At 51.7% G+C, this 23,230-nt stretch overlaps 10 protein-coding genes across 10 annotated transcripts; 6 read left to right on the forward strand and 4 right to left on the reverse strand.

Moving 5' to 3' along the window:
- Window positions 1-39: 39 nt before the first annotated feature.
- Window positions 40-2,864, reverse strand: HMPREF1120_00436 (uncharacterized protein). The gene is made up of 2 exons (XM_009154434.1): window positions 2,087-2,864; window positions 40-2,036 (listed from the first exon to the last, which is right to left on the reverse strand). The coding sequence occupies exons 1-2, from the start codon at window positions 2,167-2,169 to the stop codon at window positions 299-301; spliced, it is 1,821 nt and encodes a 606-aa protein (XP_009152682.1). The 5' UTR covers window positions 2,170-2,864; the 3' UTR covers window positions 40-298.
- Window positions 2,865-3,310: 446 nt separating this feature from the next.
- Window positions 3,311-3,811, forward strand: HMPREF1120_00437 (uncharacterized protein; the record flags this gene model as incomplete). Its single annotated transcript, XM_009154435.1, has 1 exon — window positions 3,311-3,811. One exon carries the CDS (start codon window positions 3,311-3,313, stop codon window positions 3,809-3,811), a length of 501 nt encoding a protein of 166 aa, XP_009152683.1.
- A 93-nt stretch (window positions 3,812-3,904) lies between these two features.
- Window positions 3,905-8,256, reverse strand: HMPREF1120_00438 (SCY1-like protein). Its single transcript, XM_009154436.1, has 3 exons — window positions 7,923-8,256; window positions 7,104-7,873; window positions 3,905-7,048 (listed from the first exon to the last, which is right to left on the reverse strand). Exons 1-3 carry the CDS (start codon window positions 8,043-8,045, stop codon window positions 5,560-5,562), a joined length of 2,382 nt encoding a protein of 793 aa, XP_009152684.1. The 5' UTR covers window positions 8,046-8,256; the 3' UTR covers window positions 3,905-5,559.
- Window positions 8,257-8,397: 141 nt separating this feature from the next.
- Window positions 8,398-9,412, forward strand: HMPREF1120_00439 (3-oxoacyl-[acyl-carrier protein] reductase; the record flags this gene model as incomplete). Its single annotated transcript, XM_009154437.1, has 2 exons — window positions 8,398-8,509; window positions 8,562-9,412. 2 exons carry the CDS (start codon window positions 8,398-8,400, stop codon window positions 9,410-9,412), a joined length of 963 nt encoding a protein of 320 aa, XP_009152685.1.
- Window positions 9,413-9,773: 361 nt separating this feature from the next.
- HMPREF1120_00440 (N-acetyltransferase complex ARD1 subunit) lies at window positions 9,774-10,496 on the forward strand (the record flags this gene model as incomplete). Its single annotated transcript, XM_009154438.1, has 1 exon — window positions 9,774-10,496. One exon carries the CDS (start codon window positions 9,774-9,776, stop codon window positions 10,494-10,496), a length of 723 nt encoding a protein of 240 aa, XP_009152686.1.
- Window positions 10,497-10,902: 406 nt separating this feature from the next.
- On the reverse strand, window positions 10,903-12,868 carry HMPREF1120_00441 (uncharacterized protein). The gene has a single exon (XM_009154439.1). The coding sequence runs from the start codon at window positions 11,951-11,953 to the stop codon at window positions 11,255-11,257; it is 699 nt and encodes a 232-aa protein (XP_009152687.1). The 5' UTR covers window positions 11,954-12,868; the 3' UTR covers window positions 10,903-11,254.
- A 336-nt stretch (window positions 12,869-13,204) lies between these two features.
- On the forward strand, window positions 13,205-14,276 carry HMPREF1120_00442 (autophagy-like protein 5; the record flags this gene model as incomplete). The annotated part of the gene is made up of 2 exons (XM_009154440.1): window positions 13,205-13,321; window positions 13,428-14,276. 2 exons carry the CDS (start codon window positions 13,205-13,207, stop codon window positions 14,274-14,276), a joined length of 966 nt encoding a protein of 321 aa, XP_009152688.1.
- A 451-nt stretch (window positions 14,277-14,727) lies between these two features.
- HMPREF1120_00443 (uncharacterized protein) lies at window positions 14,728-16,748 on the forward strand (the record flags this gene model as incomplete). The annotated part of the gene is made up of 2 exons (XM_009154441.1): window positions 14,728-14,765; window positions 14,843-16,748. 2 exons carry the CDS (start codon window positions 14,728-14,730, stop codon window positions 16,746-16,748), a joined length of 1,944 nt encoding a protein of 647 aa, XP_009152689.1.
- A 407-nt stretch (window positions 16,749-17,155) lies between these two features.
- Window positions 17,156-17,692, reverse strand: HMPREF1120_00444 (uncharacterized protein; the record flags this gene model as incomplete). Its single annotated transcript, XM_009154442.1, has 2 exons — window positions 17,156-17,558; window positions 17,634-17,692. 2 exons carry the CDS (start codon window positions 17,690-17,692, stop codon window positions 17,156-17,158), a joined length of 462 nt encoding a protein of 153 aa, XP_009152690.1.
- A 3,802-nt stretch (window positions 17,693-21,494) lies between these two features.
- Window positions 21,495-22,305, forward strand: HMPREF1120_00445 (uncharacterized protein; the record flags this gene model as incomplete). Its single annotated transcript, XM_009154443.1, has 2 exons — window positions 21,495-21,668; window positions 21,727-22,305. 2 exons carry the CDS (start codon window positions 21,495-21,497, stop codon window positions 22,303-22,305), a joined length of 753 nt encoding a protein of 250 aa, XP_009152691.1.
- Between the last annotated feature and the right edge of the window lie 925 nt (window positions 22,306-23,230).

A 23,230-nucleotide genomic window follows, 5' to 3' on the forward strand; every position in this document is an offset into this window, starting at 1 on the left:
TCAGATGCATAATTGAATAGACAGCATAGACCGCATGGATCGGACGGAAAGAACAGCATGTGTTTTTCTGTTGCAGCGTGTTGCCCTGCAATGGCTCATCATTATATTAGGGTCGATGAGTGACATACATCAAGGTACCCTACGCCTCCTCATACGCCTATGACCGTCTCTGGCCATTCAATCTTTGCCCCTTTCCCTCGAACCAGCTATTCAATACAACACCCTGCTGGTGAAACCCAGATCCAGGATGACCATACCTGTGCACACACATCAACACCCTTTTGTAGTGGCTGCCTTGTCAAAAAGACGCCCATTCTTGAGTCCATATCAATCCTCCAGCCCCACTGTAGCCACCATACCTCGGACTCACAAGACCTGTCCCTCTCATCTTCCCCCCCTGGCCGTCCATATCCGGCGTGCAATACCGCAACAAGAGCCGCCGTTCATCCAAAAACAGAGTGATGTCGACCCATTTGGGCTCGAGTTCGTGCGGAACGGCCCCGCACTGAACGACGGCATGTTCTTCAATACTCGACAACTTCTCGGCAACAGCGTAGACACCCAACGTGTCCCATACCCTCGACTGGATTTCACTCTTTTCCAAAAGCGCCGTCACCTGGTGCCGCACCTTGGTGGACCGACACTGCGTTCCGAGATACACTGGTGGGCCGATCCCGCTGTCCATACTGATCGAGTGTTCGTCATAAGCAAAAAGCGAGTCGCGGTTGAGGATACTCTCGCTGAGCACGAGGATCCGGGCAAAATGGGCATTCAGAGCTTCTCTGCGCTCAGCATACGTCCTGCACGATCGATGACAGTCGCACAACTCGGGAGGATCGCAAAGAGGGACAATCACCGCACCGGTCTCCGGCTCGTGGAGTGCCATCTGTGTCAAGAGCAACAGGTATGCTGCCTCTCGGTACGCTTTGAGCAGTTGAGAGGCGCGGCCGTCCGGCGACTTGCCGCGGTTCATCTCGTTTTTACTGTACTCTGCAAAAGCCATGGACCATTGGAGCAGACGCGAGATATGGACTTGGTGTCGACTGAAGCCGGACCCTGTCAGTGCACCCTGTTCCAACAGTGTCCATGTCTGCCAAATCCACTTGGTCTCGGTGAATAAAACGTCGCGTGCCTCGGAGAGTGATGTGAAATTAGATGGGATTGGATAGGGATTAGGATCCGGGACCAAAGGAGGAGACCAGTCTGGAGATGAAGGGGTTGAAGTCGAGACCGGTGTCAGGGCCTGGGCCTCCGGATCGCTGAGAATGGTGGCCGGTCCGGCGAATAACCGTACAGATTCGAGTTCTAGTTTCAAAAACAGTCTTCTCAGGCTTTCGTACGATACATTGACCGGCCGGTACTGCGTGTCTTTGTAGGTGGTGTGCATGTTTTTGCTCAGTAATCCTTTCAGTCCGGAGGCCAGATACATCTGTGCAACGTCATAATTCCCCTGGAACGTCTCGTAGATGCAAAAGAGCTTCAGAGTGAGCATGTTGAGTTCTGCGGCGTTGGGATGTCCTGAAGCTATGTCGTCCGACAGACTTTTGAGCGCTCGTCGGTACAGTTTGTCTGAAATGTCGCAGTATTCAAATGCCTCTCGAGAGATACCTAGTTGGTATCTTCGGTGAACGGCACCGACCGCCGCCGCTGCGAGTAGGACTGTGGGGTACTCGAAACATGCTCGGAGAATATATGATCGCCAGATAGAGCTGTCAAAGTAAGCGGCAAACTCGGGGCCGGTGCGGATTCGGAAGAAATCGAAGCAAAAGAAATCATTGTCGGATTGAAAGATGACGGTGGAAGGAGGGGGGATGAGCTCGAATGATGGGGATGCATTTCGTGGTTTAGAGAGTGTGAATGAGGTGGTTCCTTTATCGGGGTTTGTCTTTAGACGTTTCGTCGCTGGCTCAGAGGCGACAGGTGAGTCGTCTGAGTTTTGAGAAGGACTGAGATTTGGATAGCCGTCGCACTTCCGGCCTGTGCTTGTACATCGACGGCAGTAAGGCTTTTCTTCGTCGCACTTTTTCCTCCGTATTCTGCATCTTGTTAGCGGGATGTCGGGGGAGCGATTCAGCATCGGCCATACTTGCAAGTCAAGCATCCCGTCCTGACTTTATTGTGACTTTTGCGAGTTCGTTTTGCTTTCTCCTGTGTGCAGCAGTCCGCCATGACGGCTCAGCTCATTGACGCAGTTTTGAAATAGCCTCAGCAGTACACCAAGGTAGGCTGGAGAAACAAGCCCAAGCAGCGTTCACTCGCGGAACCCTAAACGGTTGCAGGATTGTCTTGGCAAGATATGAAATTTGTTGCCGCTGAATCCAGTCATCTCACCCTACTCTCCATTGTATTGACGATGTATACTAGGATATTGGTATGTCAACGACAATGGCATTGGGGACGAGTGTTTTCTGGGGACATGGTCGTTATATCAGCAGCTCAGCGGGGCGGGGGTCCTGCCTCGCCATTGTTGATTGGTCAGGGCGTATTTGGACGACGCCAGTGCGTGAGTGGCTTCCATTGCTGACATACAACATCCACCAGGCTTCACGCCTTAGAATGTACATGCTTCGAACCCTATCAGTGGCAACAGCGGCCTTGTCACAGCTTCATTGGCTGCTCGCGTCTCTGGTCCTGAACATGACTTGATGGCGTGACATCGGCCTTGGGTATGTGAAGCAGGATGTACAATGTAAGCAACGACCAGGGGGTTCATGGCCACGTTGATGTCTGCGCCATACAGTGGAAGGGCCCTCGCAGACAGAGTATGTCCAGTGCGGTACATACCTTAGGTAGGTAATGGAGATTAGGTGCCTAGGGAGGTACCCAGGCTGTCGTCTTTTATACACTGTACGTCTTTGCACCAGGTTCACGTTGAAGTTGTGTGTGAAAATACCTACGAATACCCCTGCTTACCTAAGGCGGGGTGTTTCCCCAACTTCCACCATCAACATCATCCCACTCCGCGAAGCCGACAATGTACATTGTTCTCATCAAGTTGCGCTCTGTCCAGCATACAAAGTCTACTCCCTATTACACCACCTGTCTCTGAGATTCAACGGGACAACAATCCATCAGTTCAAGCCTCACAACTTCGAATTGAATAGCCTGTTGCCTACCGAATCTAGCGACCTACCCTCCATTGAGTGGCCAAGTTGAACTGATTGCTACCTCCACGCCCTCGTCCATCGTTCGTATCGACACCAGGTTTGGCCGTTGTACCGGTCGCACTCGCTATCAAACTGCCCACCATCAGCCCTACACATCCACACCTCCAATCCCCTCTACATCCGGTAGCCTTCGGTTTCCTGAGATGGCGCCAACACCATCCAACAACATAGCCTACACCGCCCCCATCAACCCGCCCTCTGCCTCCCATGTCCTCACCTACCCTCAAATCTGGCAAGGCCTCCAATTAAAAATCCGCGCTGGCCAAGACTTCGTCGGCGGCGCCATCATCTCCACGGACGTGATCTCGACCTCTGAAACCGAGCACGGCCACCCCATCACCGTCCGCGAAGTCATCTTCCGCGACGGCAATCGACGCGTGCGGGAGAAATGCATCGCATACGAGCCCATGAAGGTCGAATTCCACCAGGACGACGGGAGCAAAGTGCAAAACGTCATCAGTCAGGGTGCCGGGGGTGACACGGATTTGTACATGACATATACGTTTGAGTGGTTACATCCGGAGTGCAAAACGGCTGAAGAATTGGAAGAGAAACGACAAAAGGAGTGGAAAATCGCAAAAATGGCCGTGGAAAAGACTATTGAGGTTATGAGGGAGATGGTTGCTGATGGGAGGATAAAATAGAATAAAATAGACGGGACTACGGTATTACTACTGCTGGCAGCGCAGCGCTGCCATTCACAGTTCAGACTGAGCTGACGAATAGAGGAACCCCGATTGGAAAGGAACAATAGATGAGGCTGCTTGCCCTGCCGCTCTTCAAGTTGCAGTCTACGCAAAATGATGTTATGGGACATAAAGAATTGATGATCTGACCTGATCCGACTCAGCACAAGCATAAACAACAAACCACTTCCATCGGACGATATCCGGCTAGAGGGGAATCCCAATGATTGACCCTGAATATTCAAAACCAAACTGGCTGGATATGGATTGTATCAGTATTCAGCCCTGTGGCCCGGGGGAGGTTTTCATTAACCACGATAAACTCGAAAGAGCCATTGCATGTATGTTCGAGAAATATTGCGCTTGACAGTGTTGGCAATGACGCGGACGTATTTAGATTGCTGTGCTGCCAGTGCGAGGATTCAAAATGATAGACCCTCCTATTAGTACCGTACGATACTAGATCGATGCGAACCACAATGATATTTCAACCTTCTGACCTTCGAGTTTGTGCTTCGTTCTCCCACGATTTCGACATTGACGACGACTGACTTCGTCTCCGTCGGAGTGTCATGTCCATGAACATATTTCTTGTGGCAAAGGATACTGGTCCATAATCGTAACTCGCCGATTCTGGCCATACGGTAACGGGTATTGCTGTCAAGCGACTTGCTGCTGGTCATGCTCGCTCATGTCGATCTTGACATCGAGATCTGTGCCCCTAGCTAGACATGTCCTCAAGGAAGTCAACCTTGGGTACTTCTCCGGTTGCAATTGTGGTCGTCGTTATTGTGTTTCAACTTTCGTCGATTGCGATTCCGTTTGCGCTTTCTGTTGGGATCAAGCCCTGTAGGTGACTGAAGATCGCGATTGACTTTGAGATGGCGTTTGTTTGGTTCAAACATCGGCCCCGACTTCGACATTGGTTCCAATGCCAACGTTGTCATTTTCACTTCCAGTTCTTGCTTGGCTTTGGCAATGGAAAGCCTTTGTAGCGTTTGGTAACGACACATATTTCGTGAAACGTCCGGCAAAATGCAAGTCAGTGGGCTGGGGTCCCGCAACGACTGCGGCCTTGATGGCTTCTGCGCATAAGATGCTGGTTCGACCATATCTGCTTGTTGGTTGGCTTCGCTGATGTACTTTTCCACCCGGCCGGTCTCAGTCTCCCTGCAAGACATGGCCAACTGCATGCCACTGAAATGGCCTGTAGTGTGTCTCAGTCCTATCCAGTGTTACGCCAGGGGACGTTTTCCTGCACAGTCTTGAGTTCGGCTATTGTGTCTGTAGAGGAGGAGCTTGTAGAGATGCACAGATGTTCTTCAAATAGGGGTTTGACTCCTAACCAGCGAATTCGCCTTGTTCCTTTGAGCTTTGTTTGTCGGTGACATTGGCAGTGCTGATATTAGGCTTTGATTGTAGAAATGCAAGTCGCTTGGAATCCATGTTTGCTAGGCAGTAACTGTTGGCAAACAGACCTTGACAACAGTCAGACAAAAAGAGACCACCTCCTCTGCATATACATGACGTTCATGTGAGGAAGGGAAATATGACACATAGACCCGAGGAGGTAGCTAACCTTGGGATGGCTCCAGTGAAAGATTTTGATAAAGGTACTCCTCGCTTGCTCTGAATGGTGTCGAATATCGCTTTTGCGCTTTTCAGATGGACGAACAATAAAATTTTGTAACAGATGGCGAAAAATTTCAATCCCAAGCATCACCCCAGTCATCATCATTCATGTCGGGTTGCTTGGGCTTTGGCACCTCTTTTATGACTGGCTTCTTCGCAGTCATAGGTGTAGTGGACCTCGCGGCAGTAACAGTAGACCGTTTGACATTTGAGGTACCAGGGCCAGCAGAAACACTCCTGGCTGGAACAGAAGGTCTCGCGTTCAACGTGCCAGCTGCACCAGTCGGCTTGTTGAGACCCTTGGGCAACGGTTTATGCGCCTTCGCTTTCGATTGTGCAGCGAGCCAGCCAGCAAAATCTGGCTCTCCGCCATCATCAAAGGCAGCCGCAGGAGCAGCTGTAGATGACTTCACTGCTTTATTTGAAGAAGACGCATCAAAGAAGTTGTCACCATCATCGTCCATGGTTCCCCAGGCATCCATTGCATCATCATCTGCAAATACGTCCTCCGACTCGGGTGGTTGTGAAGTCGAGCTTCTCGCTGTGTAAGTGGCAGACGGCCCAGGGGAACTGACTGCCGGCTTTGCGGACACAGTATTGACGACCGGTGTCTCTCGGCCAGACGTAGGAAGTGACTGCGTTTGTTGGATCGGGGCTCCATTGCTGGCGGACATTTCACCTCTCGCTCCAGCCATTTTGTTGGTGAATGAAGAGATGGCCCAACCGGCCCAACTTGTGTCGTTTTGGTTCCCTATCCTGGCTGGGGCCGCTGAAGTCGTAGCGGCTGTTGCACCCTCAGGTGGGAGCGCGGTATCAGGCATGGTTGATGCATATTTCCGCACTCTTTGCAGATACGTGTCCAAGGTCTTATTAGCTTGATCGCGAACTAGCTTCTCCTTGTCGATGAGACTGATACAAACCGCCGGAAGGATTCTAGTTGCACAATCTTCATCACTGAAGACATCGACAGTCGCGTTCAAAGCCATCAATGCTGCATTACGAGCATGCACGAATGGATCCCTGAGGGCTCGGGAGAAAGCTGCAATCAACACCTTCGACCGTGAGCCCACCCCGAGATTTCTGGCGATCTTCCCCAGACAAATTGTGGTATTCGTCCTGATTCCAGGCTGTTCGTCGTTGGCTGTTTTGGCAAGGAAACGAAGTAACTCTCCATTGACGATTCGGTCAGATAGTTTCGAGATCACCGAAAGGACACCCTTTACGGTCTGTTCCCGGACTATCGGAGCTGTGTCGGTAAACCCTGTGGTCATGGCCGGCCAGATTTTGTTGTTGATGTCTTTCTGTGGAATTCGGTCAACCATTAACGGTAGATTGTCAAGTAAGCACACCCTCATCGCTCGGTCCTGGCTGTTGAAGAGTCGAAGAATCACAGGGGCAAGCCGAGATTCAAACTCTTCGTCGGACAGCTTCAAACCAATCTTCATGATGGCCCCGAAGACGCTGGGGCCGCCACCACCGAACTCGACCGACTTGAGCAGTTCTGGAAGGATTTTCATCTTGAAAAAGTCTTCCGGGAAATCATCAGTAAGGGCATCTAGCTCCCTGTTTCGGTTAGCCTCGTCTAACAAAATATGCAGCAGCATCAGCAGCATCTTACCCTAGAAATTCGTCTCTTTCCTCCTCACTCTTGAGTCCCAAACTATCAGCACCCTCTGTAATGTGAATCAGGGGCGTCTCAAAGAACCCTCCTGCTTTCTTTCCCAGATCCACAAATTGACCGGCACTCGATCGCAATTTCGGGTTTGGGTTAACCAGTCTTCGATAAGCCTGAACCATGTTCGCCGGTACGCTTCTGGGTTGTGGCAGCTGATCGCTCCCTAGGAACGTCCCATTAAATGCCTCGAAAATCAGGATTCCCAAGCCGTATGCGTCGGGTGCACCAAGCGGATTCTTCTTGATAGCGGACCAGCCGCCATTGATAACTTCCGGAGGCGCGTACCGGTTGGAATCTGGTAGTAAACTTCCGTATGTGTAGATGATGGCGTCGTCATCATTCATCGAGCTGAGCACTTCAAACCCCCCGAGTTTCCATTCTCCACTTTCGCTGGTGAATATTGAAGATGCTCGGACTGCACCGTGGACCGAAGAAGCGTCGTTGTTGATAAACTTCAGTGTAGAAGAAACGCTGTACAGCCCCCATTTTATCGTTTCCTCGCTCAAACTTTTGCGCTTCAGGTGCCAGTTCAGGGGTGTGACTTTTTCCGTGATAATATAGATATGGGTTTCATTTTCGATTACATCGATCACCCGTATCACGCCGGGATGTCGTAAAGTTCGCAGCTTCCGCGCAGCATTCTTCGCTAAGGGTTGTCTTGACTTGTTGGTGTTGATCTCGAAGGTGAAGAGGGAACAGGGGGTATGATCGTCCTTGGGCAGGTCAGAAATAGACAGACACCTGAAGAGGAAGACATGTTACCTTCTTGACACCATTATGTAAAGACCAAATTGAATCTCCCAGATCAACCCGATCGCCGATAGTCACTGGAAACGAACTCGACTTTGCAATGGCAGATGCAACGGCTGATTTGAGGAAATCCATGAACGGCGCTGGCTTGTGATAGATAAAAACAGAAACAAGAAAACAAAAACGTTCCAATTGGTAACAAAGAACGGAGTCAATGCCAATGGATATAGTGGTGAAGGTGTCCTCTCATTCAGAAAATAACACAGCGCAATTCCGGGCCATGTTTGGCCAGAGTATCGAATATCGCACTGCAAGGCGCCGACTTTATCGCTCAATCGCGGCGATCGCGGACGTGTTCCCCCGCGTCGCTCCACCAACAATCCCACTTCGACACTTGAGTGATGTGGCTACCTGGCGGATAAAAGACATGTAAAACCCCCTCTGCCTGTGCACCGCGTCTACCTTCCGTATAGCCCATTCTCACACAATGTCTCTGCCAGAAAGACCCAAGCGGACATTCTCCTCCCGAACTGTGCCCAGAGACGTGGCTTATCGGCCACATGAGGGCAAGTTTGGCATCATCACGGGCGGTTCCAGAGGTATGCGACAACTGCCTGGACACTTGGTTCTATTTTCCTAACAGCTTGCCAGGCATTGGAGCGGCTATAGCCCGAAACCTCGCGTCCAAGGGATGCTCGTTGCTTCTAGTCTACACATCCGACTCTTCGACCGAACCGACCAATGCCTTCTGCTCGGAACTGGCGAGTGAATATGGCATTCTCTGTGTACCGGTGCAAGCCGACCTATCCGACCCTACACGGAGTGCGCCTCTCATCCTAGCCACGGCAAAGAATCACTTCTCGCATCCAAGGACAGGGGCGTTTCAAATAGACATCATCATCAACAATGCAGGGATCGCAGGCAACAAATTGCTTAATGATCCGGAGCTGGGACCGATCGAGGAGACACAATTCCACAAACAATACAACGTCAATGTGTTGGCGCCGTTGTTGCTCGTCCAAGCCTGTCAACCCTACCTACCAACTGACCGGTCGGGCCGGATCGTCAACGTGTCAAGTGTGTCGGCATCCATCGGTTGCGAATCTCAATCGATATATGCAGGGACCAAGGCGGCTGTCGAAGCCATGACACGAGTCTGGGCACGAGAACTCGCCGAGAACTGTACCGTCAACGCCGTGAACCCCGGACCGGTCTGGGGAGACATGTACAGCCAGGCAGGGGAGAAGTTTTGGAAAGTCAACCAGAAGTACGTCGACAGTGCTCCGCTGATGAATTACGCCGGGGACGACGAGGTCAGGGCTCGTTCAGGGATCGACCCGAAGGAGTACGACAATATCGTTATCAACGGAATGGGCGGAAAGAGACCAGCCTTCACAGACGAGATTGCAGGTGTCGTTGGCATGCTTTGCTCAGAGGAAAGCGGATGGACGACAGGAAGTGTGATCTGTGCCAACGGCGGTATGAAGATGTCGATAGCATAGACGGAGTATAAAGACGGCGATCTGGATGATGTAGAAACAACCAATCCAACATAGACTTTTGAACCTAATTCTAGTCGCAGAGAACTTGAATCACAATCCAAATACGGGTACCGTGTAGCTCAGTCTAAAATATAACGAGTGTGCAAACAGCCCTCGACGAGGCTCCCAAAATCCAATGGAACAACTTCAATCCGCCCAAATAATCTGCCGCAGTTTTACCGCCCGCATTTTCCAGCCTCGACTTCGAATCACCAGCACAAGCAGCTCTCCCCTACAATATTGTACAACGCAACACCCAGACACTGCGAGCACCATCAAACAAGCAATTCTCTCCGTCTCTGTGAACTGATCCGCCGACAAAATGGTCGACATAGTCCCAGTCTCATCCTACCCATCGCACATCTCACTCCTCCCCTCGATCCAACAATGCAACCTGACGAATCTGCCGGAGAACTACTTCCTCAAATACTACCTATACCACGCCCTGACATGGCCACAGCTTTCTTTTGTCGCCGTAGTCCGTGGACCCGGCGGTAAGCTGCCGAAATACCCCAAAGTCGTGGGCTATGTGCTGGCCAAGATGGAAGAAGAGCCCACGGACGGCGTGGCACACGGTCATATTACCAGTCTGTCCGTGATGCGGACACACCGACGTCTAGGGATCGCGGAGAAACTGATGCGCATGAGTCAACGGGCCATGGCCGAGGTCTTCAACGCCAACTATGTCAGTCTGCATGTGCGCGTATCCAATGTCGCCGCGCTGCATTTGTACCGAGACACTCTGGGGTTTGAGGTCGAAAAGGTCGAGAGCAAGTACTATGCCGACGGAGAGGATGCATATGCGATGAAGATGGATTTGAAGGGGCTGCAGATTAAGGATGTCCCGGAAGATGATGACGATGAAGAAAAGGACGAGGGTGATGCTGTGGGGTCGGCTGGGAAGAAAGGAGACACCGCTGATGGCCAGGCGAATGGTGAGGGAGGACCCAAGAAGGAAAAAATGATCAAGGTCAAGATCGGACAGAGGTTAGGTGTTGGTGACTTGGTCGAGAGGACTGAGGGGTCCACTGGTGCACAATATTGAAATCGATCTTGAGTCCCAGAGTCTCTCTCAGGCATGCCATGGTCCGCGGCGACTGTGTTTCTGATTGTCCTGGTCCTGGGTGGTGTCTCTTACTTGGGATGATCATGGGGAATTGACGACGATGTTGCATTGTCCTACCGGACTGGGATAAAACTATCGGACTTTTCGACACTTACCAGCAAGCTCGGGTCCTGGGGAAGAAATCTAGCATCGCGAGACAGCTAGGGATGCTGCTTTTAACCCGGACGGACTTCCTCAATTCCATATGCTGCGTGGACGCTCTAGATTTGTTCTGGAAGACCGCCTGGCCGGAGCTAGCTTATCATTTCCATCAAAGAGTGCATTTCCAATGAACGACAGGATGAGGAGTCGTTCTACTCTCTACGAAATGAAGGGAAGCGAAGAGTCGGAAAGAAGAGTTGTACAATTGTTGAACACCCAGACCACGCTTCAAAAGGACCACACGATTGGGGCTATCCATTACATTTAAAAGGCAATAGAAAGGAGACGATCAAAAGAAAAGAAAAGTCATCACAGCTTAGTAGGTACACGATTTCGATCAAGCACGCCGCTAGCCAGTACATTGAACCCGATTCCCACGGTCTGTCATCCATAGAAACGCCCGTTCTCCCTTTTACAACAAATGAATCCACTTGCGCCTCGGTGCTCCTGCTCCCTTTTTATTACACTCACATTGAAAAGCTACCCCCCATGCAGATTCCTTCCTCCGTCAACTCTCTCCCCAGATATCATGCCAATCAATAGCTCGGATTCTTCTGCGACTTCCCCACCGCAGCCTGATACGAAGGCAGCTCAGCATCAGCATATCCATCCTCGTCGCAGACGTGGGTGTGCGTTTCCGATGGGTGGTACTGATACTGTCGGAGGTGTTCGCGTTCATGGTCATCCTCATATTCGTCATCGTAATCATCGTGGTCGTGCTGGCATTCGCCCTTTTCTTCACGCTCTTCAACATTTTCCCGGTCTCTAACTGGCTCGACCACGTCTTTCTCATTTTTCTTGTCTTTCTGACTGCTCTTATCGGCGCACAACTTGGCCAATCCGACGACACCATCAACGAGGAGTGAGATTGGGCCATACCCTTTACCCCGGCCACGGCCACGGCCACGACCACAAGCGCATCGTCGTCCTCCCCTTCGTTCTGCCATCACCGCCAGAGGTCCGGCTGCTGGTGGTAGTGGTGCTGCGGGTCCTGCTGCAACCACCATACCGCAAGATCTTCGACACCGGCGACGGCCGCAGGGACAGCCGTAGTAATAGACAGGACTGTATGATGCGTTGTTGCCCACTGGCTGCACCCCATTGCTGTTGACGAGTATATCCTTTGAGCGATACTGAGCTCCATCCAGTCCTACTCCTGCTTGGTCAAGCGCAGCTGGTTGGTACAGAACTGGACCACTGGCATAAGCGTAGTTGTTTCGTTGTCTGCGACCCATGGTTGAGAGAGAGATACTCGAGGGTGTTGGGTTAGAGGTAAACTGATGTGATGTGAAGTAATGTGATTTGGTTGCAGGTGTGTGAGCTGATAGGATGTAGTGTTGTATTCTTTCTAGTCTGGTCTGGGTTCCTCTGATAGTGGTTGATATCTGTGCAAATAAGTGCTGCTTAGGCGCTGTGGGTAGATGTGTTGATTATGGAGGGATTTCTGATGAAAGAGAAAGTGAACGATAGACATATATATACACAATCTTGAGCTGAAGTTGTTAGCAGACCCCCCACAGTGCCCCTACCGTGTTTGTATGGTTCTACGCATTGAGTTCCAATCATCGTCACAGTATAGGCTCCTGAGAATGAGGAACGGCTGTGCACGGTGTAACAAAGCACAGCCTCGCCAGTAACTGCAATGGAGGCGGAGTAGCTGACAGCTACTACTTGGCCAGTGGTAATTGTCGTAGTAGTCGGCGGAGGAATAATGTTGAACCGTCCACCTCGTGGAATTCGCCCGATCGGGTTACTTTCGCGAAGACCCTGAGGAACTAATAAGTTTGTGGGCTGGCTCCCCACGTATTCGAAGTCCACACTCGCGCGCCATACTCGATCAGGCGTCAATACTCGAGATGCGACGTTCAAGGTTTGCAGAGCCCGAAAACCACAGCCCTCACCGTCACACTCTTGCCGGCACGTCTGATTCTGGTTATCGCACGGCGCAAATGATGAGCATGGCCTTTGCTGCAGCCAATGAAAGGATATGAGTAACTTGAGATGAACTCAGCTGGTGATGCCGTCCCTTGGTGGATGATAAGAAATTGATAGGAAAATTGGCTCTTGCATCAGTATGTGATGATTCGGGACGGAAAATTCAGACAGTACGATGCTCGCAATGAAGGCTTAGAAAGAACCACCTAGGTACATTGTAGGAACCGTGACAAAGGAACTGAGACGGCTCAGCCTTGCGCAGGCAAGGGGAGCGGCATGACCGATGGCTGACTAATTGTTTAGTCAGTTTCCTCTCACAGCGGAGAGCATACAGTCCTCGCGTGTTGTAGACATCCCCTTGACTTCTTGATAGACATCAGGCACAAGTACCCCATGTGTATCTCGAGGCTATACATGATGTCTGACTGATGGAGCGTTCAAGTTCTCCAGCTTACGGGACCTGGACTGGTTACTTATCACGCCAGTGATCCTGACCTCGAACCCATTTCTCCTGCCGGGTCCCCCAGACGCCTCTCCCTTCTTGATATAGCATGGCTCAGGAGTCCTTGCAGACGCTGCAGCGGACAATTTGGGAAGCGCGTCTGCCGCTGGAGATCAGGCTGGCGTCTTCAGAATGTCGCTCGTTTGACGAAGCAGATCCCTATCTGGTAGGTTTTTGGTTACAATCTAGATCAATCCACACACTCCCACCACCGTGCATCCTTTCCAGTTTTTATATAGGTTGCTAACCAGCGGTGCAACTATTGCTGCTAGATTGCGTATCCGCGCCTGTCATATCTGCCCTTACTGCTTCCAAGGCTACATGCTTTCTTCTCACCATCACTCATTGTCGACCCGGAAACCATTTCTCCTTACTCCGGATACTTCACATATGACGGGGTTCCTCTAAAATGGCATCTGCCATTGGGTCTACTCTATGACATATACATCTTGTCAACGAAAGATGCCGATGCTGGTACCGGGACGGATAACTCTAACACGTCGTTACCGTTCAAACTGACGTTACATTTCAACCCCCCTGACCCCGAAAAGGCCAGCATGATGGCTGCAACGCCGGTCGTTTTGCACGACTCCTTCATCAATTCGGTAAAGGAAGCAGACTTTCTAAGGTCGGGGACCGCGAAGCCCATCATGACTCTGGGAGCACAGGAAAGTAGGGCTCTATGGACATCGACCCAAGACAACGACTTGTCCACCTTTGCCAAAATCCATGCCAGTTTGATGCCGGCGCCGGGGCAGTTGAGAAACATCCCTCTACGGGTTTACCTGCCTTCTCCAGCTGATCAGGATCCGACAAAGGGACAGGTCAAAGTAATACAATCGAGTATTCCTCCCACCCTGGCAATCGCGAGCAGCCAGAGTACTAGCACGGCTGCTGGGTTACGGGCGGCTAGTGGTGGTGGAGCAGGACAGGCTCAGACGTTGGGCACAGCGTTGCACCAATTGATACCTAGTCTTTTCCCGTCTCGACGTACTCCCATCCTTGCCACACCGTTATTGCATGGGGCTCCTATACCAATGAACGCGTCGTTGGAGGACCTGGTGCGATGGGGGTGTTATGCAGACGGCTGGCTGTCGGTAGTAGTGGCGATGCGCGGATAGACATACGAAACAAGGAATACAAATTACAAAAACCTGACACGGAGCTGTTTGTCCGCTCTGTCCGTATGAAGAAGAGTCGCAGAGGCGGCGTAGAGGTTCAAGTTGTGCTGCCAATGATGGCTGGGGTGAGCAAGCTGACTGGCTGCACATTCCGCCCCGCCACGATCGTCCGCCCGCCCCGGAGTTGGACTTCATGTTTCATCATCAGCCTTGTGTAGCCGCCGAGGCCGCCTGTTGTCCACCTTCAAGTACACCCAAATCAGCGAACACTACAATTACTCCCACTCTGACCAGTACGGGTACACAGTGAATCGAGAGATACAAGAGTGGAACTTCAGCCGTACCATAATGCCACCTGCACTCGCCCACTGTTAGGACGTCGCATGCGCTTCACCGCTGATGCCAGTGCGGCAGTGTTAGGCTGACCGCCTTCAGCTCATCAACAGTCACCATGCCACCATTTCCAGGAGAGGAGACGTTAATCACCGTGTAAGTCGGACGACACGGGGGCTGCAACAAGAACACCACACCTACGATCCAGTCTACTGACCACCTATCTTACCCAGATACGCCGACGTCCACGTCTACTTCGACGCACCCACCCGTCGCCCATTCCTCCACCGCTTCGACAAAGCCTCCTACTTCTACATCTACTACAATTCCACCCGACAAACCAGTCGAATCGAAGTCGCCTTGCACCCTGGAACCCCAGACCAAGCCGCATTCAATGGATTCCTAGATAACGTCAAGATCATCAACTCGCACACCTTTCCGACAAAGGTGACGCTTGTTGTCGACGGGTTGGTTTCCTCCCCACCGGGTACAACATCCCCATCCTCTGCACATCCAAAAAGGGATCCGGATGAATGGCGTCTTCCTAGCGCCGATCCAAGAGATCCAGGTTTAAACAAGTATCGGGTCCATACCGTGGACTTTTACTTCTGGGTCCAAGAAGACGCGAAATTGGTCGTTGATATCTTTAAGAGACTGTTGCAGCCTCAGCAACTTGAAGTTGACTCGTCCGAGGAACTTGAACCCGAACCGCAACATGAATCTCAGAAGTTGCAGACGCATTATGAGGACCAGTCAACTCATCATGACATGGTCAGTCCTGTTGTGCAGAACCTGGAACATCTCGCTATTTCCGATCCAGCATATCATAAAGATGACAACCACCGTGACCGTCATGAACAGACCCCAAGTTCTCCGACGAATCTTCGAACAACCGAGGCCGCGGCCCAGCCTCATGTTCAGGCTCAGTCACCGTCTCCAGCTTCAACACTACCTCAAGGACCGACAGCTCATGCGCAAGTCACATCAGGCCCTTCAATCTCCCCCAGTCCTGGTACTAGTACTGCAAACTCACAAAACGTCCAACAACGAGCCCCGTCAGTAACCAAGGCGGCTCAAGCTCAACCACAACCACCATCGACCAACACAAACTTCACTCCGCTAGCATACAACCCAGCCGCACCCGCCGCACCAGAACCCATCGCCCATCGCGAGGACACTCCTCCTCCCGTCGATGGAATGGACGGAACAGGCCTTGCAGCGGCCGCAAAGCACGATGGCATGCCTGGCATTCCTAGTGCTGCTGCTGCTGCTGCTGCCGCCGGTGGCTACCCGCAGACTTACCAAGGCCAGAGTCAAACACATGCGCCTTTTCCACCTCACATCGGCACCCATCCTCAAGGTGCTGCTGCCGGTACTTTCTCACCACCACCACAAGCAAACCCAAACCTCTACAATGTGAACCAATACGGAGCACCATCTCCACAACCGCCCTCATTCGGACCTTCTCATGCATCAGCAGCTGTGAGCCTTCCTCCACAACATACTCCTTCCCTGCTCGCTCCAGCAGCATCTCCACCTCAACCACATGCCACTGCACCATCATTTGGCCCACCTCAAGCAGCAGCAGGCATGACATCTTCTCCGGCAGCGTCTTTTTCTTCTTCTCAACAACAACAACAACATCCCACTTCACCACGGACATCGGTCGCCAGCAGCAGCCACCACCACTACGGACTTCCAAACCAAGACCCCAATGCCCACATTTTCGGTGCCAGTCAACCACACCAATCATCATCACCCGTCCAGACTCCCGGGTCACAGTTTTACAACTCGCTCGACGGTGCTCACAAACCCTTACAACATGTCCAGCCTCAATATCCCGACTATTTGGCTGCCGGCGGACACGCACAACCTGGCCATCATGTTGGTCAGCAGCCGCCACCGCCTCCCCCTGTGGGCGGATACTCGAACTACCATTACTCAGGCCAATCACCGCCACATTCCAATACCAACCCATACGACATCCATCAGCAGGTCTATAGACCGACGGAACAAGAACATCATACTCATCATCACTCCAAGCCGTCAAGGTCTTCGTCGAGCAAACCTTCGCAGGCCGAGAGGATCGAAAAGGGCGTGGGGAAATTGTTCAAGAGGATCGAGAAGAAGATTGGATGATTGGAAATGAAAACAAACCCTCGAAAAAATTGATTGATTGACAAACTATTCAGTTCAAATATTCGATTCATGTTTGAGTTGATGACTCGACCTGGCAAGAAGAACAAATCCGAAATGATTGAACGGATATGATGATCATGATATGACGATGACGACGACTGACTGTGGTGATGATTTGGTGCAAGACCTCTATTAATGAGCGGCCCCTGATGATTTTGTTGTCAGTTATGATGTGATGATAACGACTGATTATTGACCGACCACTCCAACCAGCGCCACTGATGGAAAATGAACACAGTAGGATACATGCGTGGAATGTTTCTTTCATCTTTTTTCTCTTTTTTTCTCCCCTCTTTTTGTGTTTTTCCTCCCTCGCCTTTGCATTTCTCTGACTTTGGATCCACCTATCAATGTCCTGTGTTGCTCCACTCCATGATCGAGCCGATACATCGGAAGTCTTGTATTTTGTCAGCGTCGTGGAGGAGGGAGAGGTTCAACAACATAGTTTCGATGTCGATACTGACATCGACATGGCGGGATACCGATGACTCGCCATTACCAACAAGATCGGCAAAGATAACGTTCCAATCGGTGATTGAGTCCATATACAGTTCCAATTGTTGCACTAACTTTGCCACTGCTTCTGCTTCAGCCTGACCATTGGCATTCGGGGCCAGCTGGCAGTGGGTGACATTGTTGGAATTTCTCAGAAATCTGTCTGCCACAGAGTCTGTGCGAAGCCATGTCAATATCGACTCTCGCTCGCGCGGAAGCCTGTTGAGAGCCTCGTTTGAGAGCCGGATCAAGACGCTACAGAAGGATCAGGTCAGTGAGAACAAGGAGGCGATGTGAAGATGACGAGACTGGTGAGGGTGATATACTTACCGCATCGGCCGCCGCCGCACCCCTATGTTGGCAGTCCGGTTAGCAGATTCGACAGGCATGGTGACTGCGAGTGCCTTTGGAGTTTCTCGGTCACGGTCCCGGGTCCCTGGGGTGTCAGATTGCCAGTGAGTTACTGCGAGGCTTGTCTTTCAGGAAGTAAAGAGCCATTGCTCCCAACCGTCGTCGTCTCTTGTTTATATACCTCCTCACTATGTGCTACGCATCTCAGCAAGTAGTTTGATCAGCACAAAAGGCGTGGTCGTGTCCTGGCATGTTCGTAGGACTACGACCGTTTTCCGAAGGCTAGACGCACTTGTGTAGTCGAAGAGAGCACACCGACGCGACCAGAGGACCAGCAAAGCTCGGATGCACTGCCAGCGTGCCGTGGGTGGGGCAGCGCTACTGCTACATGTTGCTGGCTGTGCGTACTTTCTTCAGCTGAGTGGCGTGCGAGCGAGCCGTAGCAGTCCAGAAAAGGAATGGACGAGGCCAACAGACAGACTGAGAACGAAATGCGATCTGATCTTGGAGTCCGCCCTTTGAGTCTACGGTGAACGGATGGGCAAGACTGCATCTCCGAACCCAACAGGTACTGTATCGTCACGCTGCAAATGGTCCGCTAGTCGAACAGGGCGGCGGCGGACCGCCATCCGGGAGGGTGTGACAATTTTTCAACAGGTCATGGCAGCCACCTGTACCGTATAGACCGAAACCTCATTCTCCGTTCTTCCCTATGGCGCTTCCAGAGCCTTGATATTCTGGGTGACTGGAAGGTACCGTTGTACTTTAACTGTTTAGCACAGTTTCACCGACTGGCATCTGGATCTTTTGGAAGGAAATGCCGAATTGTAGCTCATTCACACGTCCACTTGCTGCGATTGTCAAAAGACCTGTTCGCCTATAGTGACCACCCCCTGCAATTGAACCATCATCATGTGGCTGACAAGGGTGTAAACATCGGATGTGACCCGGAGCTCTTGAATGGAAAGGAGATAGATTGCTTGAGGTGGCTGCACTAAGGCAAAGAGATCTTGCCGGTCGTGCTCCTCTCTGAAACTGGAGGCATGGAACTGGATGTTTGTTGGTCGAAATGGTGACATGAACTTGGTGATATAGAATAGCCGCCCAGAGGTTACCTGGTAGTAGCGGAGTACTAGCAATAAGGATGTTGAGTTCCGATCCGCGGAAGTGACAGAAATGGGTCTCCGGGCAGCTAGCGGCATAAGCTGATATGCAAGGATTGCTGGACGCTCTTTGTGATGATTTGGCCTGACCTTGTCCGTTTCCTGCACCAATCCGTCCCCGTCTTTCGAAAGACAGATATTCCTGTCATCTTTACACATCGGAACGAACATCGAAACGACCTCCTCTTCCCCTAGGTCCATTTGCAACAGCAGACACATCGACGTGGCATTGTTGATGTTGGCAGGGGTGCTGTCATGTGAAAAACATGCTCACACGACGATGAGGGGATAGAGTGCTGTAGTGCCGGGGAGCAGGATTTCAAGAAGGCGCGGTTGCAAGATGCAATGTATCCAATTCACGAGGTTGGGATGCGACGTGGCATGCGGTGCATCGACTCGGCGACGTTGGCTCAGTGCTGCCAGTGCCAGTGTGGCCGCAGAAGTCCAAAGTCCAAAGTCGAGTCGGACCAGACGGAAAGTCCCAGCCCCTGCCTGTTGAGCCGCATCACTCGCTGCACTGCCAGTGGAAGTAGCAACCCTGCCAACGCAGCCGCCGTCACCTCCTCCGATCGTGTCGCCCGTGTCGCTCGTTGCAGCTTGTTCCTGCCCTACTACCTACCTAGGTCCCGACCTAACCCTTGGAATTTCGTGCTGCTGAGACAATCTGCGGCCTCGTCTCACCGCCTCGATGGCAGTGTTCCAATACTCCAAGGCTCGGTGCGCCACAAGCGCTGTCCTTCCATGGCTCGAAGATCCAAGGCTTCACGCTTTCTGCCCGAACCAGAGACTTACTTCACTTCCCCCTGCCTTCCGGCTGGCACACGTATTCTTCTCATCTTTTCACGTCAAGAGGCCCCTGAAGCACTTGCCCTAACCCCCAATTCTCATTCGGCCCGTATCCCGTTGCTCGATACAGATGCATACCTCTTAGCGAAGCCGAACGAGTCCGCTATGATACAAATCCTGGCACTTGGCTGAGATCTCGCACCTGCTACCTTAGGGCCTTCGACCAGAGCAAACCATCGGAGCCAAACCACGTATATCAACAGTGCTTTGAAACAGCTGGTTGACGCTGGACACGTTTGCACCCGGGTTTGGGTATTGATTACCACACATCCAGAATATAAGTATGGGAGAGATATAAACGAACGGCAGCGCTTTCACCAAGTTTTGATACCGAATATATACCTTTTCTCCAATTGACAGCAGTGTAGGCAGTCTGGTTGCACCACAGCTCTAGAGATGACAGCTGTGGTTGGTCAGCATCGAGACATCGACATAAACGCCTGTTCCAACCCGAATTAAGACAGCCCGAAGGGAAAATCTTGCCACACTTCAAGTTCAATCTGTTCATTACTTTGTCTAACGCAGGCGGGACGTCAGTGGGAGTGGCATCAAATCTCAAGTTACAGCACACCTTCTTGTCCTCTAGAATGATCGTTTTTAGCAGACGTAAGACTAATGACTCAGCAGAACATTGACCAAGACTTGAAACCATACAGCGAGGGCACTACCGGCTGGCAAACTCCGAAAGGCTCGGGCAGTTCACCCCGATGAGAAGATTAGGTTTCACTCAACCCGACGAATGACTTGGCGAACGGGCCAGCAACGTGGGCGTTGAGGAAACGCTGTTGGCAAGTTTCAGTTGGGGGAGAAGTTTACTGTCTGCGACGAGATAAATGACTCAACCGATACGAATATAAAAGGTACACAAGGTGCGATTATCGGTAGGCATCGGGAAAAGCGCCCTGGAACTTTCCGGTTCAAAGGTCCAGCTCGATCCACTTCGGAAAATGTTATACTAGTGGTAGTAGGGTTCCTCAGTTGTGGTACGTGTCAGATGGGATTTCCGACTGTGAAAGACCACCACCAAGTGTACATTTCACAGAGTGTAGATCCACACTGGCATGTTGTTGGCTGATGAGCTGACCGTTGATGCACAGAACAAGAAGCTGTGGATCAGCCATTGAGAGACAGGCGTAGGGAGCTGGCCCACCGAGTCGTGAGTGTGAAAATTGTAGTTGTAGTACTGGCCGGTGCTTTGCACATGCGTCTGGAGCACGAAAAGCAAACGATCCAGATCGAGATAGACTGCGACAATTGGTGGTGGCAGCAGTCGAAAAAAAGTAATGCCTCACTGGCCATCAGGTGACGGCGGATGTGGTTAGAGCGCCCTGTGGCTCGATGTTCGGTGAAGATTCGGCAGCCACGGATGCTCCCGAGATAGTGGCTCCAATCCTCCTATTTTGGGTCTAGACTCTACTAAAGCGGAAGTCGGCGCTCATCCATGACGCTGCCAGCGTCGGCGCCCAGAACATCAGGGTCACTGTACAGGGCTTCACCATCATGACCGAATGTTGGTGCATGGACCCCCTTATCTCTCCCAATCTCGTCAGAACCCGGTCCAGGACCTATCTACGTAACATTTCTCCTGGCACTGCCATCTCCCTACTTTATCTTGGTTCCCACCCTTCGGACTTTCCTTGGTGTGCCCTGGTCCCGCTTGATTTTCGGATTGATGATTCCCGTTCCAGATTAGATGACTCCGTGACCGGTGGTCACTGAATCAATATATACCGTACACGTCCGCACGTCCTCCATCGTGAGAAGACAGCAACATCAAGAACAAGATACAGACAAAGATCCAAATACAATTGCCTCACCCGAGATCAACACCATGGCCGCAGCAGTTATGCCCATGTGGACCGGCTTCCCGGCTGGCATTGGGATGGCACCAAAGCCTGATCTATGGATGCCCCCTCCGCCGCCTCCGAGGAAAGTTCTTAAATGCAAAGCGACCAGTCATGATTTCGAAAGAAAACTGTCTCCTCGCTTCATCGTCTCGGACAAGGTACGGTTCGGTCTATAGCCTCGACCCCGTCGAAAGGCTCTCTAACAGTGAATCACAGATTCTCGGTAATGCCGCAGAAGAAGAGTACGATGGTGACTCCATACTGCTTAATATGCCGTATGAGATTCTCCTCACCATCTACGACAGTGTCGACCATGCTCCTTCGCAGATTGCCCTAGCCCTGACTTGCAAGCGAATGGCTGTTGTGGCCCGGGATGTCCATCTGTCGTTGTCGACAGTCTCACCAAAATATGCAGGTTTCCTGCCGAGACGGGTATTCGATGTTCCAGATCTGATGGCCCAACTGAAACCATGGATGCCGTCCAATCTCCGCCTTTGCAACCACTGCCTGACCAACAGACCTCTGCGGGAGGACTACTGGAGCACGGTGGCTGGTTGTGAAATCAGCAACTTCTGGATCCAGAAGACAGGCTGGAATTTCCATGACGGCAACTGGCACAAGCGGGTCCACGATATCTGCCCCGCGTGCCATATCTGGTGCTGTTTGAGTGACTACAACGATTGCGATGGCTGTCGAGCTCTGGGGAGACTGGGCGATATTGATTGGTCCCGTGTCGAGGAGTGCCGACGGCGGAGAATCGAACATGATATCCAACTTGGCAGATTCGCGACTTGATTGAACAGGGGGATGTCACACCTTTACCATCACTCTTACATCGCCGAATTGATCGGCAGAAAGTCCGAACCGGGGTCAACTCTCTCATACGACTTTGGTCTAACCATGCGATGTGACAATTCCAATCGCGCGTGACCAGCATACGTACTTCACGACAAGAGGAACCGGCAAGCAGGATCCTCTCCCTCAAGAGAGGTTCAAGCCAGAGGCAAGGCGACTCGAGGCCGGCCCCAACCGTTTTCCCACCATCGAGCTCGGATGGTTCAGCCGCATGTCCAGCACCAACGTGGTTCAATACCGATCCAGCGCCCGGTTGTGCTGGCGCAGCATCAACGCCCTGGTTGCTGTCGGAACGAATAACCTCTGCAGCAGCTCCAGCACGGATTCGTCCAATTTCAAAGCCGAGATATGGATGACGTGGATAGTCTCTGTCGGAGCCTCTCTCAAGTCTCCTACAGTTCATCCTGGCTGGCCTATCTTACGACATATGAATATGGTCTTTCTACCTGCAAGAGGTCCTACGCGCAGGTTCGCGTGATCACTCCCATTTTGGGGATCTCGGTTGGCTACAGGATGAGGCGTCATTCGTTGGGCGCCTTCTACATTGTATTTCTAGTGCACGGTCACTCCTTGGAGCAGGCTTCATTTTGGCGTTGGCAGGCGGATATACCACTACGACTAATAATGTATAATATTGTTGCAAGGATGAGTCGGCTATAAAGCCCTGAATATCACAGCTGCAAACTCTTGTAAACTTCTCTTGATCCTTCCAGCTTTGTCTGCGCCTCTCGAACTTTGCTGTCATTGCACTTAGGTAGGGCCGCTATAGCACAAGGCTGCAGCCTGACCATAACTTTTCTTATCTTATCAGATCGGCTAGACGTTTCTCCGGGGTTGCCTGTCACCACCGAGCTGCCTCGGCACG

Source organism: Exophiala dermatitidis (assembly GCF_000230625.1).
Source record: "Exophiala dermatitidis NIH/UT8656 unplaced genomic scaffold supercont1.1, whole genome shotgun sequence".
In the NCBI taxonomy this organism is placed as follows: domain Eukaryota; kingdom Fungi; phylum Ascomycota; class Eurotiomycetes; order Chaetothyriales; family Herpotrichiellaceae; genus Exophiala; species Exophiala dermatitidis.